At 50.8% G+C, this 17,007-nt stretch overlaps 6 protein-coding genes across 6 annotated transcripts in view; 3 read left to right on the top strand and 3 right to left on the bottom strand.

The window, feature by feature from the left end:
* The first annotated feature begins 2 nt into the window (after positions 1–2).
* Nle (notchless protein homolog 1) lies at positions 3–1,859 on the top strand. The gene is made up of 4 exons (XM_017249988.3): positions 3–1,049; positions 1,107–1,457; positions 1,514–1,640; positions 1,767–1,859. The coding sequence occupies exons 1-4, from the start codon at positions 71–73 to the stop codon at positions 1,777–1,779; spliced, it is 1,470 nt and encodes a 489-aa protein (XP_017105477.3). The 5' UTR covers positions 3–70; the 3' UTR covers positions 1,780–1,859.
* Positions 1,664–4,030, bottom strand: LOC108131217 (uncharacterized). Its single transcript, XM_017249986.3, has one exon. The coding sequence runs from the start codon at positions 3,967–3,969 to the stop codon at positions 1,861–1,863; it is 2,109 nt and encodes a 702-aa protein (XP_017105475.2). The 5' UTR covers positions 3,970–4,030; the 3' UTR covers positions 1,664–1,860.
* A 186-nt stretch (positions 4,031–4,216) lies between these two features.
* Mis12 lies at positions 4,217–5,371 on the top strand. Its single transcript, XM_017249993.3, has 3 exons — positions 4,217–4,395; positions 4,450–4,742; positions 5,107–5,371. The coding sequence occupies exons 1-3, from the start codon at positions 4,326–4,328 to the stop codon at positions 5,314–5,316; spliced, it is 573 nt and encodes a 190-aa protein (XP_017105482.2). The 5' UTR covers positions 4,217–4,325; the 3' UTR covers positions 5,317–5,371.
* A 90-nt stretch (positions 5,372–5,461) lies between these two features.
* uncNacbeta (uncharacterized nascent polypeptide-associated complex beta subunit) lies at positions 5,462–8,581 on the top strand. Its single transcript, XM_017249985.3, has 2 exons — positions 5,462–6,029; positions 6,100–8,581. Exon 2 carries the CDS (start codon positions 6,114–6,116, stop codon positions 8,514–8,516), a length of 2,403 nt encoding a protein of 800 aa, XP_017105474.3. The 5' UTR covers positions 5,462–6,029; positions 6,100–6,113; the 3' UTR covers positions 8,517–8,581.
* A 79-nt stretch (positions 8,582–8,660) lies between these two features.
* On the bottom strand, positions 8,661–9,658 carry Tspo (Translocator protein). The gene is made up of 2 exons (XM_017249994.2): positions 9,186–9,658; positions 8,661–9,125 (listed from the first exon to the last, which is right to left on the bottom strand). Exons 1-2 carry the CDS (start codon positions 9,522–9,524, stop codon positions 8,901–8,903), a joined length of 564 nt encoding a protein of 187 aa, XP_017105483.2. The 5' UTR covers positions 9,525–9,658; the 3' UTR covers positions 8,661–8,900.
* A 373-nt stretch (positions 9,659–10,031) lies between these two features.
* Positions 10,032–17,007, bottom strand: part of ft (cadherin-related tumor suppressor fat) — a 22,141-nt gene continuing 15,165 nt past the window's right edge. Inside the window, exons 9-11 of the mRNA XM_017250029.3 lie at positions 15,176–17,006; positions 13,370–15,113; positions 10,032–13,289 (exon numbers count right to left, since the gene is read on the bottom strand). Of these exons, the coding sequence (XP_017105518.3) occupies positions 10,550–13,289; positions 13,370–15,113; positions 15,176–17,006 (6,315 nt within the window). The 3' untranslated portion in view covers positions 10,032–10,549. The remainder of the gene's footprint in view (positions 13,290–13,369; positions 15,114–15,175; position 17,007) is intronic.

Raw genomic sequence — 17,007 nt, 5'->3', positions numbered from 1 at the left:
ATCCGTCTGGTAACACTTTTGACTGCACGTGTTTATTTTTGTTTTGTTCAGCTTGTTTTGCGCTATCAAAATGTTGGCCAAAAAACAGAAGATGAACGGAGACTCCGAAACAGAACTAAAGGCCACGCCTCAGACGATACAGGCGCGCCTGATCTCGGACACCGGCGAGGAGGCGGGGCCTCCCATCGATCTTCCTGCGGGGATAACAACGCAACAGTTGGGTCTGATTTGCAATGCCCTGCTGAAAAATGAGGAAGCCACTCCCTACCTCTTTTTTGTGGGCGAGGACGAAATAAAGAAGAGCCTAGAAGACACATTGGACTTGGCCTCGGTGGACACAGAAAACGTAATAGACATTGTCTATCAGCCCCAAGCCGTTTTCAAAGTGCGCCCTGTGACGAGATGCACAAGCTCCATGCCTGGCCACGCTGAGGCCGTCGTTTCCCTTAATTTCAGCCCTGATGGAGCTCATCTGGCCAGTGGAAGTGGCGACACGACCGTACGTTTGTGGGATCTCAACACGGAGACGCCCCATTTCACCTGCACGGGACACAAACAATGGGTACTCTGCGTGTCCTGGGCTCCTGATGGCCAGCGCCTGGCCAGCGGCTGCAAGGCGGGTTCTATAATCATCTGGGATCCAGAGACGGGCCAGCAGAAGGGACGACCGCTAAGTGGACACAAAAAACACATCAATTGCCTCGCCTGGGAGCCATACCACCGGAATCCAGAGTGCCGGAGACTAGCATCAGCCAGTGGAGATGGTGACTGCCGGGTTTGGGACGTGAAACTAGGGCAGTGTCTAATGAACATTGCCGGTCACACAAATGCTGTGACAGCAGTGCGCTGGGGTGGAGCAGGCCTCATTTACACGTCCTCCAAGGATCGCACGGTGAAGATGTGGCGGGCAGCCGATGGCATTCTGTGTCGCACTTTTTCCGGACACGCACATTGGGTGAATAACATCGCCCTGAGCACGGACTATGTTTTGCGCACAGGTCCGTTTCATCCGGTGAAGGACCGATCCAAGAGTTATTTGAATATGAGTAGTGAGTATTGGTGGTTCATAATTATGATTTTCTATAAACCTTTCAATTTCGTCACAGCTGAGGAGCTCCAGGAATCAGCTTTGAAACGCTTTCAGGCCGTGTGTCCCGATGAGGTGGAATCGTTGGTTTCCTGCTCGGACGACAACACTCTGTACCTCTGGCGCAACAACCAAAACAAGTGTGTGGAGCGGATGACGGGACACCAGAATGTGGTAAACGACGTGAAGTACTCGCCGGACGTGAAGCTGATTGCTTCCGCGTCGTTCGACAAGTCAGTGCGTCTGTGGAGGGCCACTGACGGCCAGTATATGGCCACCTTCCGAGGTCATGTGCAGGCTGTGTACACCTTAGCTTGGTCAGCCGATTCTAGGTTGATAGTTTCGGGTAGCAAGGATTCCACATTAAAGGGTGAGTGGCAACGAAAGAGAAAATATGTGTTATATTAATTTATGTTTTAATTTTAGTATGGAGTGTCCAGACAAAAAAACTAGCTCAGGAGCTGCCAGGGCATGCAGACGAAGTTTTCGGAGTGGACTGGGCGCCCGATGGGTCTCGGGTGGCTTCTGGAGGCAAGGACAAAGTCATAAAGCTGTAAGTAGTTCAAAGATTGAAAGTCGGCTTTAGTTTACAAGTTTATTTGTACAATTGTGGTTGAATCATTTCGTGAAAGGCATCTAAGGTACTTAAGACAATAAAATATTTTTAAATTTCTTTCAGATGGGCCTACTAGACGAGGAAACAATCTTCTACTGTTTATTAAAAAATCACGGAATAAAGCAAAGAACCTGAGTAGTCGACAATTGTATAAAATCTAAATGCTGTACTGCTTCAGACTCTGAACCGCCTGCGTGTAGCGTCTCTCGAAAGCTTCTGGGTTGGGAAAGTAGTTGCTCGGCACCGCCGATTCGGATTGGAGTGCTCGCTCGGCGGCTACAAAGCCGGCCGCCACACAGTGGTCCAAGTCACGGCCCTGCAACAGGGTGCTGATGAAGCCCGCGCAGAAGCTGTCGCCTGCTCCCGAGACATTAACAATGTTTTCGACCTGCGGAGCAGCATAGAATCGTGTGCAGTGAGGTGACCCTCGTTTCTCCAGATCCAACAGCAGATTGGCATCGGAATCAGCATCCTGCCGGTAGCTGAGTAGTACGCCGTGGTTTCCCAACGTGGCAATGATGCAGTTGAAGTGGCAGTCGATCATCTTGATCAATGACGTCGCGTGCTGAAGAAGCTGTTCTCGGGGGAGTTTGGAATCAGGCTTCCACTCGACAGTCTCGCCCGTTATGACCTCGGCAATGGTTTTCAGTTCGTTGATGTTCGGCTTGATGAGGCGGATGTTCTTTCTCAGCTCCGGAGGCAGTTTAAATGGCTTGCCCGCTATGAACATATCGGTGGGCTCAAAGAAGACGGGAATTTTGTGTTCTTCGGCCTGCTGTAAGATGCTCGCCATCGTTTGCTCGGAGATATTGCTGTCCATGATGATTATGGGGGCTTGACCGAAGAATTTTTGGTGCGCATGGATTGTTTCTGGCGTGATCGTTTCATGGATCTCCATGTTTCCGAGAATGATCTTGCAGTCGCCAAGATTGTCGAACATAACGGAGCACAACGACGTTGCTTGGTTTTCCTGCACCGAGACGCCGCGCTGCAGCGCCGGGTGCATCATTTTAAGCAGAGAGTAGCCCATCTGATCGTTTCCCACGGTGGAGATGAAGTTTACATCACCATGCAGCTTGTAAATGCCTTCGGCAATGTTGCGTCCTACTCCTCCGGCGGCTTGTTTCGCTATTGCGGAGTAAGTTGATCCATCCAACTTCATATCGCGGCTCTGGTCATTCACTTTGAATGATAGATCGAGAATGGAAGCTCCCACGACCAGAGGCTTAGTGGTGTTTTTGTTAACACCACCTCCTTCAACCGGAACCATGCCGGGACCTTTTTGGCGCGCAACTGCAATCTCAGCCGCCACCTTGGCATTATTTTTGATCAGCGCAATGTTAGACTTAAGGCTGCTCCCCTTAGTGATCTCGGCGATGGCAGATAGCAGAAAGGGAGTCACTTCCTTGCCGAAAATACCCTTAGCTTTGGCATCGGCGGTGGCCTCCTGGATGGCTTCCTCAATTTTTTCCTTATCGGCCGCAAACTCTTCGGGCAGAGGCACTCCAATCAGGACCCCTGATTGTAAGTTCAGTTCCTTCCAAGAGCGAAGCAGTTCCGCTGCCTCCTGAGGATCGGCCATGTCATATTGCACCTTGCAGCCACTATCCCGAGTGTAGAAGTCAGGAAAAACACCGCCAGGACTTCCTAGTGTCGTCACACACACTCCCTGCGTTTCCAGGTACTCCAGAGTGCGAGGTATGTCCAAGATGGACTTGACGCCACTGCAGACTACAGCCACTGGGGTGCGACCGAGTTCTGTCAAGTCAGCGGAGACGTCCAAAGAAACATGGCCCTCTCGGTGAACCCCGCCGATACCTCCTGTGGCAAACAATTCGATTCCAACTTGGTGGGCAATGATCATCGTACCCGCGACTGTAGTACCGCCGCTCATTTTTCGGGAAACAACGAGGGGCAGATCCCTTCGAGAGCACTTGATGACACGGTCCCGCGGTGTCTGGGCGAGCAGGCAGAGCTCTTCTTTCGTGAGACCGACTTTTATCTTTCCATCCAGAATCGCAATGGTAGCAGGTATGGCCCCATGGCTTCGAACCACCTCCTCTACGGCCAAAGCGGTGGTCACGTTCTCCGGCATCGGCATTCCGTGTGTGATGATCGTGGATTCCAGGGCCACCAACGGCTGACGCTGGTGCAGCGCCTGTCGCACCTCCGGATGCAGCACAATGTGCTCATGCTTTCTTTCCGTGGTGAGATTCCTCCGCGCCAGTCGCAGGGCGGTAAAAAGGCAGCGCCTCCGGAAAAGCATTGTAAACAAAAAACAAACGCATGGACACGCCTGCTGATCGCTAAGCTGTGCTGCCAACCTGCTTGATAATGTCCATCTTTTTTGGAGTAGCAACTTGTTAAGCTTAGATATATAAAACAGATTAAATAAAGTTTAATAGTGATGTCAATGCTTAATTATTACATATTTCATATTACAGGTCCTATTTAATTTATCATTTAATCTATTAATTTGGTACCCCTTCTGCCTGGCATGTCGTTATCACAGCTCTCTAATCTGGTCACACTAAACTAGAATAGCGCGTCTGTTTGTAAATAGATCCTAAAAATTGTTTATAATTTAAAAATCCCTAATAAAAGGCCTTTCGAAATAGAGCCATGGAACTGGACCAATATGCATACAACTTGAAGTATTTTAATTTCAACGCCCTACAAGTTTCAGCAGAAAGTAAGTACTTTTTCTCGACAAGATCATTGTTTCTAAGGAGTACTTACTTTCCAGGGGAGTACCTAGTGCGGGAAGTGGCCAGGAAAGTCGTGGGTCATGCCATTAAACAAATCGGAACTCCAGCAACCTCTTCTTTATTAGAAGCTCAGAAAGAAACAGTGGTGGAGTGCATTGTTAAGTCCTGCAGTAATAAAATAAAATGCCTTAGGGATCTGGACAGCAAGGTATTCCGCATTCCGTCGCATGTACTACAGTTCCAGGACATTCGCTTGTCTCATCAGTACACCAGCGAGGACGAGGAGCAGCGTTTGGTTACCTTAGAAGCGCTGAAAGCGCGTTACAGGGAAGTGAGTACTTAGACCTAATGAGAACCTGACCTGAACCAAATTTTTTTCGTAATCATGCAGTTGATGTAGTCCGGTTGCTTTTTCAAAAAAAAATATATATATGGTTGAAAATATATATTAAAAAAGTTGGAAATATATATATACTATATATTTAATAGTTATATTTAACATACATATATAACTTTCGTCTCCGCGACTTTTTTAAGAGCCCATATTGTACACTGTTACTACAGTGTAGCCCATACACTTGCTTGTATCCTTCACCTGAATATAGTCGTCCGTCTGTATCCTGTAACTGTCCTGTATCCTGTAATCCTTATTCGTTTTAACATCGTTCTTTGTTTTTCTTGTTATCTAATTTAAGAACATGGGTATGCAAGCACGACTTTTTCTGGAGGAGAAAAAGTATGAGGACATGGAAGATATCATTAACGAAGAGATGGAATTCCAAAGCCGCATCCATGAGGCTCGCAACCTCTACAATTTATCAAAGTTACCAAAGTTTTTCTCTCAAATTTCCGTTGAAGGGAAAGATATTAGGAGCAAGTCAGGCGACTTACCCCCATTTAATTAGTTTTAAGCCCTATACATTTGATCTGATTTGGCCAAAATATAACCTTTTTATCTAACAGCAATTCTTTTCATCTGGGAAGCGAGTACATAATTATTACATGTTATTTAACGAAATAGTAAACCAATACCATAGGCTTTTGGATTACGAACTCTGCTTAGGTTTGAAAACTCCAAAGACTCAAAGAGGGAGGTATTTTATTAGGTTCTGCTCTTTTTATCAAAGTCGGATGACTCAAAAAATCTATCTATCGCAGACTGTGAGGGATTTCAAAAGTTAAACTAAAGCGAAAAAAAGTCGCAATCTATTTTCGTAAATCTCCATCCACCTATCCCATCTCCACTCCGGAGAGACGTCTGCGGTTCAACAGCCGCTTGAGCAGCCCCACGCCGAGGTGCCGCATAAACTAAGTAAAGCAAAATGAATCGAAGCATCGGTTAGTGGAGGATACGTGGAGCTATTTTTAAGCACTGGGGCGACATTTTTCTTATTTTGCGAAAAACAAATATGTGCAAAAAGAACAAATAAACAAAAATAAAGAGCAGGCCGCACGATATTAATAAAAGCAGCGCTGCTTCTGCGTTGGATTCGGGTGCGGGATTTTGGTTCTGCGGACCGATCGTGGGCCCGTCCACTGCATTCGTGATTTCGCCCGTGGAGTTGCACATCGTCGTCGTCGGGATCGTGTTGCTGCTACTACTTGCGGAGAAAGTGAGGTGATTAGTTCCTGGCCATTTTATGTAATATATAATCTCACTTACAAACTTTAATGCATTCGCTATCTAGAATTTATAGGCGCAATGAATGTGGAGAAGCTAAAGCGCCTTCAGGCGCAGGTTCGGATCGGGGGCAAGGGTACTCCGCGTCGCAAGAAGAAGGTCATGCACCAGACGGCGGCCACTGACGACAAGAAACTTCAGAGTTCGCTAAAGAAGCTGTCCGTCAGTACGATTCCAGGCATCGAGGAAGTGAACATCATTAAGGATGATCTCACGGTCATCCACTTCAACAACCCCAAGGCCCAGGCCTCGCTGTCGGCCAATACTTTTGCCGTTACGGGGCACGGAGAGACCCGGAAAGTGGTGGAAATGCTGCCGGATATTTTGCCCCAGTTGGGACAGGAAACCGTTGTCCAACTAAGGATGTATGCCAACTCTATGAACAACCAAAAGGCTGCTTCCCGTGCGGAGGGATCTGCTGCTGCTCCCGCCGAAGAGGAGGATGACGTTCCACTCCTAGTCGGCGACTTCGACGAGGTGGCCAAAGTGGAGGCAGCGGCTAAGCAGGAATCTTCACAAAAGCCGCCAACAGAAGATAAGCAAAAGCAGCAGGCTCCCAAGAAAGATAACCGGAAGAAGGCAGAAGAAAAGCAACCAGTCGAAGAAACAACGACCAATGAGAAGGCTAAGGAGAAACAGGAAAACAAAAAACAAGCGAAGAGTGGAAAGAAAATGGAAAACCAAGGAAATAAGGAGAAGCAAAACAAAAATAAGGACCAGTCTAAAGCACAGTCCATTTCGGAAGAGAAGACCAACAACTCAAAGCCTTCAACCGAACCTATACCACCGAAGATGACAGAAACTCCTAAACCAACTGCTCAGGATCAACAAAAACCTGAACCATCTCAAACGCCCGTACCAAATGCTGCTGTCCAAACTATTGAGGTGAAACCCATTGAATCAAAGGTCGAATCCAAACCTGAAAAGAAGTCTGAACCACCAAAGCCCAATGGGCCGAATGTGGATACGGAACTCGCTAAAAAGATAGTTACTCCACAGCCCGTGGCAGAAAAGGCTGAGAACAAGTCCTTACAGCAACAGCAGGAACCGAACAAGCCTCAGGCTTTGGCCGCGGCTTTACCGCCTTCTCCTACTCAAACTCTCGCCCAGATTGTGGCATCGGAACCATCTGGATCATCAACTCCAGCTGCTCAGACCCAAGGAAAACAGGACGCGGATGCAGTTTGCGTGCCTAAAAGTGTAGAAGAAACAAAGGACCTACCACCACCAGTCACTACTGCCACTCCTCTTCCTGATTCCCAAAATGATAAACCAAAATCGCCTGTGGAAAAGCCCAAGCTAGCAACGCCTCAGAAATCTACGCCAGAGAGGCAAAGTCCACCCACTCAGCCCCAGGAGAAAGCAAAACAGAAGGCTTCAGCGGCCCAGGCCCAGGCCAAACAAGTGACGCCTCCCATTAATGAGAGTGTTAAAGCAGCTGCGACAGCTAAAGCTCCTGCGTCTGCTCCTTCGGGTCCTGCCCCAGTTCTTGAACCAGCTTCTCCTGTTGCCGCTTCTCTCCCAAAAGCATCATCACAGCCTGATGAAGAGATCAAAAAGGAGTCGCCACCTCCTCCTGCTAAGAAAGAGTCGCCACCTCCTGCTAAGAAAGATTCGCCTCCCCCTGCTAAGAAAGAAACGCCTCCTCCTACTAAGAAAGAGTCGCCTCCTCCTCCTAAGAAAGAGTCTCCTCCTCCTGCTAAGAAACAGACGCCTCCTCCTGCTAAGAAGGGATCGCCATCTGCTGAGGTGGCACAAGTTGCACCCAAAGCCCCTTCTGCAGCCCCTTCGCCTCCAACAACCGAGGCGGCTTCTCCAGCGGCTCCCTCGACGCCACCGCCTTCTCCCATATCGGTACCCGTCTCAGCCGCAGCTGGGACACCTCCTTCGCCAGTAACGGAGGCTCCGTCCCCACCATTACCTACTCCAGTGACTCCACCTGGACAAAAACAGGGCCCAGCAGCCGCAAAAAAACAGGATGCCTCCCAGAAACCACAACAAAAACAGCCATCCTCGAGGCCTGGACCACCACAACAAGGTCAGCAGGGGCCGCAAAAGCAGCTACCAGGTGGAAACAAACAGCAGAACCCCAAGCAGGTAAACCCAAATGCTAAAGCAGGTACGACCCCAAAGCCGTCAGCGGCTCAGGGCCCACGCCCATCGCCTCCAAAGACATCTAGCTCAGCAAATCAGCAACCACAGACCAAAGGATCCAACAAGGCACCATCTCCAAAGCAGGCCCCACCTGCTGGTGGGCAACAGAAGACTGTGACGCCCTCCTCGAAGACCTCGCTCTCGCCGAAAGCGCCTGCCTCTCCAAAAACTGCTTCCCCGAAAGCAGGTACTCCGCCAACTCCAAATCCTACTCCCGCTGCCGCAGCCAACCCGGCTCCGGATGCCTCCAGCCCAGCAGCTTCCAATTAATTAGTGACACCTTCGGTCGGTTTTCTGCATTTTGAATACAAATGCATTTTGATGCTTTGACTTTTCAGCTTTCCCTAATCAGTCAGACATATTTACGGAACCCCCTTACCTTTATATTTCGAATAAACTTTTGACTCACAAATATTAGCTTATCTTGAAGACTTTAAATATTTATTTTACATTTGATTCTTTAAGTTTAACCCACAATGACGTGCAGTTTTTGAGCCGTTGGAAATCAGAGCGGTTGAAAAGCTCAACTATTGTACATACAAACATATACATAAATATGTGCAGATAAAACGTATCGATAATAATTACACCTCTTAAGCCATCCTATGACTACTATCAGGGCTTGCGTTACGCAATGGTAATGTTCGACCTCGCCTACTTGGCCTTTTGGCTGCTGGAGGGCTTCTCCTCCTGCACTTCCTCGATCCTTGCCTGCTCACTCTCCGGGTTCAATTTCCAGATGGAGTAGTTCAGGGCAGTGGCGAAGCTCAGCCAGGCGAGGTAGGGTACAAAGATCAAGCCGGCGACCTTGTTCACCTGGTAGAAAAGCACTCCACAAGCGCCTGCAGTGGCCGTTAGGGCCACGATGTCTATGAGTCCCTGTGACCGGATAAAGGGGATTAGCGACGACCACGTGGAAGAGATATGTATGTTACTTACGCCTTTGATATTGTGCTGACCGAAGAAGATTGGAGACCACGCCCAATTTAGAGCCAACTGGGTGCCGTAGACCAGAAGGGGAAGCTTAGCGTCGCCCGAGAATCCGCCACCATCCCGCCACACCAAGTACGACCCGTACCCCATTCCGGCGTAAAGCGTTGTCCACACCGGGGCAAATACCCAGTTGGGGGGCTTGAAGGACGGGAACTTCAGGTGGGCATACCAGTTCTGAAGGTGCTTTCGAGTGAGGCTGCCATTGTAGAGGCCACCCAGGTTGGGCAGGATGATGGCGCCTGCGATTCTTAGTAAGTCTCCACCACACGGACGGGGCTCGGCCATTGCGAACTGCTTCGGAGTTGGTTTAGCGATTGAGGCGCAATATCAGATAGCAGCGATATAGTTGGTTTGTTTGCCGGTGATTTCATTCGCGTTTATTGGTATTGCGTGTGGGTCTCCCAGCTGTTTGCATGAGTAAGTCTGGTGATGAGCACCTAGCTGTGGACTTTGGCGCCTTTGCTGGGTGAATGGCTAACGTTTTGATAAATTCAAAGATAGGAACTCTACACTAAATTCTTTATTAATGTATGGGTTGAATGTATTTCCAATTACTCCCCAGACTTGTTGAATGGTAATTATTCCCTGAGTGAAGCAATGAATAAGCCCCAAAACTCAAAAATCTAGAGTGTCTGAAAACTTGTCGAAAAACTTCATCATAACTTATAAAAGGCGACAATATAGTAGCATACTTTTGGGGGAGAGACGATTATAAAATCTGAGATTATATAAATATTGAACCGACTGCTGAAAGATTAAAATAACGAGTCTAACACGCATTTATTTAGTAACATTTTACTAAGAGTTGGAAGTACAAAAGTTTGATACATAATACCCGATGGGGCGTTGTCGTTAAACTAAAGGAATATGAATTACATTAGAAACTAATTATAATCTACGGACTAAGGCAGTTAGGGTATGTTGGCGAGTTTCCCAATAAGTTAAAGAATGTTTTATGTACTTAAATGGCAATTAAAAGCAGTGGCTGGAACTAACTTAATATAGCACATTGAAAAAATTTACACAAGTAAAAGATTTTAAAACAAACAATGTGGTACAGATACATTTGCTTTTAAAGCCTATTCGAAGGTGCGCGTAGGATTGTTGGCCTTGATGCAAGGCGATCAGATAGCAACTACTAAGGGCCATATTATCCTAGAGCGTAAGTCTATGGTTCACGATTATCTTACTATCCTGTCACGTGTTCGTTGCATATTGCGAAATGGATTGGGATTACTTAACTTTAGCAAATGCGATTTTACATAAAGATTACACATTGGTATGGAAAGGCTCCTACATTGCCACAAAGTCTAAACATACTCCTCCGGCGCAGTCTGTCCATTGGAAGCCATCCGCAATGTGTTCCCCGCCTGCGGCTGCTGCTGCTGTTGCTGCTGCTGCTGCGGACTTGTGGTGTCCGGGAGCTCGGCAATGTCCTTGAAGACGCCCATGAGGTTCTCGTAGCTGGGACCCCAGTTCAGCAGGTACTCCCAACCCAGAGTGGTGGCGGAGGGAGAGGCAGCTCCGTTGGCCTTGCGGTAGATGCCGCTCAGGTGGTTGGCGATGTCGTCGTCGCTGGCAACTAGAGTGCTCAGCGATCCATGAAACGACGATTCGAAGCCGTCATAAGCGTGCGGTGGAATGGGTGGGGTTTTGATCACGCTAGGGTTCCGACTCGTCTCGCTGTTGAGAGCCCTTGCCACAGGGCTTCTTCCATCCAGGAGACTCTTGGTGGTCGAGTATTTCCCATCGCCACTGAGGCTGTTGTTGTCGTACTCGATCTCGGAGCAGGTGAAGCTGTCGTTGCCACTCTCGTCCGTGGATGTAGAGCTGTGGGCGTCGACATCTGTATTGTGCATGCCCCCGCCCAAGGACATATGGAGGGCGCTGCTGGGAACTCGTGGGGCTTCACTACTGGACGAAACTGCGTCAAGGGTGGACACCAGGCTACAGGTTCGAGGACGGGCGTTGAGTCTCTCGATCTCCTCGGCAGTCAGGCCCATGGAGTTTTGCGTCGGAGGCTGTTGCGGGACTCCTGGCTTCTGACGGCTGGCACTAGAGCCCTGGCCGGACATCTGCGACATAACCGGACTGTTCAGGCTGCGTTCACTGTTGCTGTGCAGAACATCCTTTCCCACGCCACCGGAGCTCGATGTCGTTGCCAGGAGAGCGCTCTGCAATGGCTTGCCGGAGATATCGTGCAGTGTCAGGATGCGTGGTTGCTGGGAACTCAGCTCAGAGCTGGGCGAGAGTCGTGCCAAGGGCGTACTTTGGTGGGTACGCGATGAGTTTGTCGGCGGTGGAGGAGGCTGGTTGCCCTGGCTTCTGGGACCGAATGGGGCGCCGTGGCGGTGCTGCTGTTGAGAAGCTGCACTCTGATGCTTATGGTGCGTGTAGGCGGAGACTGGGGGAGCTGTCGCCTTGTACTTGCGCATGCCCCCCGCCTCGCGATAACCCTTGTAGTGATACACGATGTCGATGTCCGACGGGGCGATAGAGCTGGCGTTTTCGAGGTCGTAGTGTTCCGGGTACTCGGAGCCCATGTCCATCGAGCTAGCGTGGTCGAGCGGCAGGGGATGAAGGGGCGGAAGCGGCAGGCGGTGTTCATCTCGGATCAACGGGCTCTTTCCCACGACCTCACGCTCAATGATGTCTGGTCGCTGGGGTCTCTGCTGTGCCTGAGGGCACTCGGACGCAGGAGTCAGTTCGCTGCGGTCTTTAAACTTTTTGGTAAGAAGTTCGGGACCCACCAGGTGGTGTGCTCCTACAGGCGGGCGCAGGTGCTCTGCGGTTCCGACTGGCGGCGAGGGTACTTCGCTGGGGTGAAGATTGCGGGCCAAAACATGGTCAATCTGACTGGGGGGCACTGACGGCGCCCCAACCATAACTCCCCCAGGATGCTTAAGCTTGAAACCGGGCACTCCGCAGCTCAGACTGCCAATCTTCTCCTGTTTGCCTCGAAAACGGTAGATCACGTAGGACCCTAGTATGGCTACCACCAGAATGACGAAGAACACTATCACCAGAGTGATTCCTATACTAAGGGGATCCGCTACCTGGGCAGCATCCATACCAATAACGCCACTACATCCCGATTCCACTTTTCCATGTAGTCGCACCTCTGGGAAAATGCTGCCGGATCCGTTCAGCGGCTGCATTTCGTTATTCACAGTGAAGTTTGCGATGCAGCCGTTGAATGTATCCTTAGGTTGGTCCTCCTGTAGCGATCCGCCCACGCACAGAGCGCTTAGGTAAGGATCCAGAAAATCGTGGACGCCTGCGATGTCGAGCTCATCCCCCACCTGACGACCGTCTATATGCACCCGGAGACTTCGGCTTTCGCTGTGCAAGCTCACGTTGTGCCACTTGCCATCATTTAGAGAGGAAGGCTCCTGCACCGTCATGTTAATGGCCAGGTGTTGCTTGGAGAAGTAGACTAGGCGGCCTTCTTTCAAGGTCAGCGAGGTGAACATCTGGTTAGTGGCTGCGTAGAGTAAGTGTCCATCCGGCTTAAAGGTGCGGAATAGAAAACTCAGCATCTTGGGCGCCTCGTAGATCTGGGAAGCTATAGTCAGGTTGTGAATGTCGCCTCCCACTTGCCTGCGTTCCCGCGGGTAATTGTTCGACCAAGCATTCTTCGCGCTGTACATGTTTTCCAGTAGCTGCATCCGGCGGTACAGCTCCGAGACTCGAAATTCTACAAATGCTCCATTGGTCAGAGTCACAGGCTCCAGAGACTCGGAGCAGTCGGGGGACTGGAGTTGACCTCCACACTGACAAAGGGAACTGGACCAACGGTCAATGCACTGACCAGCAAATCCTCCACAGCGTTCTGCAGCCAGTGAGGGCTGGCAGGCTTGCCGATTGCATCCAGGCAAGATGCCCCTGTGCTCGAGCGGAGAGCTCAGGTTCAGAGCTCGTCCTCCGATGTGTACACTGTGCAGGCATCCCACTAGGTCATCGCTATGCACCTGGCCTGGGCGCTCCAGGAGAGGATCCGCAGAGGCCAAGCCTCCAATTAATAGAGGTTGTTTGTTAAAGTTGAGAGTTCTGTTTAAAACAGAGGAAAAAGGGGATTAATATTCTCCGATTGAAAGACTCCAACGTCAGGAAATTCGATATCTACTTACCCAACAGGACCCACTTCATTGGCGTAGCAGGTGGTGTCTCCGGGTGTGCACTCCGCACAGGATTCTCCAGAGTCAGTGCATTTGGCCACACTTAGCGACATTACTCTTCCATTGCGAGTGGCAGTCACCTTGTGCCATCCTCCGTCCGCGAGGTCCCGTCCAGCGATCACGGTGGTAATGGCAGTGCGAGCTGCTCCAGTGGAGAAGTACGCCAAGCCCTGCACCAGTTCAATGGCCAGGAAGTCGGATCGCCCTCCACTCGGGGTACCGTAGTTGTAGAGAAGCAATGAATTGGCCTTTGTGGTGGCGAAGACGATCGATATGTCGTTAGAGGTGGCGTCCAATGAGGGGAAGGCCATGTACGAGAGGGGCTCGAAGCCGTAGCTAAACCGCTCACAGTGACGTCCGTACCGGCCGGAGGAGCAGTTGCACTTGTAGCCCGGCTTGAGGCTGACACAAAGGCCTCCGTGCATGCAAGGATTCGGCCGGCAAGAGTCCGACACAACCTCGCAGTGGGTGCCTCGGAACCCGGGGCGGCATAGGCAGAAGTACGAAGAGCCGTCGGCGCTACGTTGACAGCTTCCGCCATTGCCACAAGGCTTGCTCCAACAGATGTCGCTGCGCTCCTTTTCGCACTGCTTTCCTTCTCGGTTGGGCGGGCATACGCACTGGAAGTCGCTACCAAGCCGTCTACAATGGGCTTGCTGATGGCAGGGATTGGGTACGCAGGGGTCCTGCCTGCGACTGCACTGTTCGCCCGAGAACCCGTTGGAGCACAGGCAGCTGTAGTCGTGCACCATCCGCGGTCCCGACATGACGAGATTTGGGCTTTCGACGATGCTGAATGTGTGCGCGTCTAACAGTCTAATGTTCGCACTACACACACCTCCGTTCTCGCAGATTTGTGGCTCCTTGCATGGCTCGTATCCCACCACGACGTCCTTCTGCATGAGCTCCGACAGTGCTGAGCGCTTCTCCCGCAGCCGTTCAATGACCTCCTTAGGCTGCTTGTAGCTGCGCCTCTCGAGCTGCACGGCCAAAAAAAGCTCCAGATTTATGGGCAAGTCATCGGATCCTCCAACTGTCTCTCCTCGGTTCTCCAGAAGGCTGTACAAAAACACGTCCCCATGGACAATACTGGACCTGAGCACCTCCAGTACTTGTCTATAGTGTTGAGACAGGAAGTGGGAGGCCGTGGTGTTCCTCACCAGCACGGAAACTGTGTTCGCCAGGGTGTCATTGTCGAAGCTCTGGAAGACCACGCTCAACTTGTTGCTCACGTCCCCGTGCTTACCGTCGTTGCCCGTGTAGCTGGAGGAGAACGAGGAGGGCGTAGTGTGCGAAGTCGTGAAGAGCTCACAGGCCCTCGGAATGGCCAGCTGCAGGTGGTTTTGTGCCGGAGATGTCGGCAAGCGACAGTGATAGTCGCCCACGATGTCGATGTCGTTGGGTCGAATGTCCGCGAGCTTGATGTTTGTTGGCAGATCTCCATTGAACAAGGTAACAGCCACTTGCAGGTTCCGTGTCGTGGATGGGTTGTCGTTCTGATCCAGGACCATAATGGTGATCATGTGCTTTGACTTTTGCATAGGCTTCCCGCTATCTTCCACCTCTATAACAGCTTCTAGCGTAGGAGTGATTTCGCGGTCAAAGCTGGTAGTGGACTTCACCAATCCTGAGCTTCTATCCACACTCAGCCAGGACTTGTGCTTTCCGCCCACAAGCCGGTAGAAGAAGGGACCACCTTAGAGAAATATTCAGTTAGTTTTGTGTTACAGTTTTGTGTTATCTTTTCTAAGAACTTACCATTGCGCGGGAGATCCGGGTCTGAAGCCGCCAGGGTCATAATGGATGTGCCGGACGGCTCATTCTCGGATATATAGCCCATAAGTCCTTCGCGAGTGAAGGTAGGAGCATTGTCGTTCACGTCGTCCAATTCTATGCGCACCGTGGCACTTCCTGTCTGCGGAGGCAGACCCATATCTATGGCCCCAATCACTAGGTTGTAGTGGGCGGTCTCCTCCCGGTCCAGATGAGCTGCCGTGCTAATCTCTCCGCTCTGAGCATCTATCCTGAAGCTCTGCTTGAGATTGCCATTAATGATGGAGTAGCTGAATTGATTATTTTGTGGTCGAATGTCCTTGTCTACAGCCTTGACTGTGATAACCTTTGTGCCAATGCCAGCTGCCTCCGAGATGGTCGCGGAATAGTGGCGCTTAATGAACTCTGGTGGGTCGTTTCCGTCCTGGATTGAGATTATTACTTGGGCCTCGTCGGTGTCGTTGCCCCGAATACTGCCGTAGTTCTTGGCCAATACCGTGAGGGCGACCCGGTTTTGAGTTTCTCTGTCCAAGTGCCGCGCCACATGGATCACACCCGTATTGGTGTTTATTCCGAAACCCCGTTCGTTGCTGGCACCAACTAGCAGGTAGTAGACGCGTCCGTCCTCTCCACTGTCCTTGTCCGTGGCTTGGACAGCACCCACGTGGGTACCAATGGCTGACGTCTCCGACACGTCGAAGTGGAACACAGGCTGCACAAAATGCGGATAGAATTCGTTAACCCCAAGAATGTGGATGAAAAGTGTGGCATAGCTTTCCATGATCGTGTCTGGGTTCTTTGCCTTTAGTTGGAGGGTGTAGGTTCGCCGCTCTTCGTAATCGAAGGAGACCGCCGATGAGATGGTCCCGGTACTGGAGTTCACGCTGAAAAAGTGCCGGTCTGTACCGGTCGGCAGGAAGGAGTAATGAATGATGGCATTTCGGGGCGAATCCTTATCCGTCGCCACCGCTTGAAACACAAAAGTGCCGATTGGCTTGTTCTCGGCCAAGTACCCGTGGTACTCCTTTTGGGCGAAAAGTGGTGGATTGTCGTTGACGTCTGTCAGAATTATAGTAAGCATGGCTACCGCGGACAGGGGCTGGAATCCCAGGTCCTGCACCGTGATGTTTAGGTGGTACTCTTGAGTCGTATCAAAGTCCAGCGGCTGTCGAATCACGATTCCCCCAGTGCGTTCGTCCACGCTGAACTTTCTAAGTTCGTTTCCACCCGAAATGGCGTACCGCAGCATTCCGTTAGGCCCCACATCAGCATCCGTAGCTCCAACTGTGAGGATTGTAGAGCCGACTGGCTCGTTCTCCGGCACAATCACCTGGTAGGTGTTTGCAGGAAACTTGGGTGTATAAAGGTTTTCCCCTGTCACCTCCACAGTTACGCGGGTCTGATCAAACTGGGGAGGCGCCCCCCGATCCGTGGCTCGCACGTCTAGCTCGAAACGAGACTGTGGAGGCGACAGAAGCGACTTGGCCACAGCGATCCAACCGTCGTGTGTTCCAATTGTAAACATGGAGCTTAGGTTGGCGCTCACCAAAGAGTACTCGATCTCGTTGGCTCCAAACACTTGTCCGTCCGTGGCGTGGACCCGCACGATCTTCTGGCCGCGCCTCGCATTCTCCGGAACAGGCACGAGATACTCGGCCCTCTCAAACTTTGGGGGGTTCTTGTGGGCATCTACAATGTTGATGTTCACCAAGCATTCGGAATACAGTGGTGGCTTTCCATTGTCCGTAGCAAGCACGGTGAGGGCGTACATGTTTTCGGGGGATCGCACATATTGCGAGTGCCTAAAGTGAACCATC

This window comes from Drosophila bipectinata, chromosome 2L, assembly GCF_030179905.1.
Source record: "Drosophila bipectinata strain 14024-0381.07 chromosome 2L, DbipHiC1v2, whole genome shotgun sequence".
NCBI classification, from domain to species: domain Eukaryota; kingdom Metazoa; phylum Arthropoda; class Insecta; order Diptera; family Drosophilidae; genus Drosophila; species Drosophila bipectinata.
This window is presented reverse-complemented; position numbering and strand designations above follow the sequence as displayed.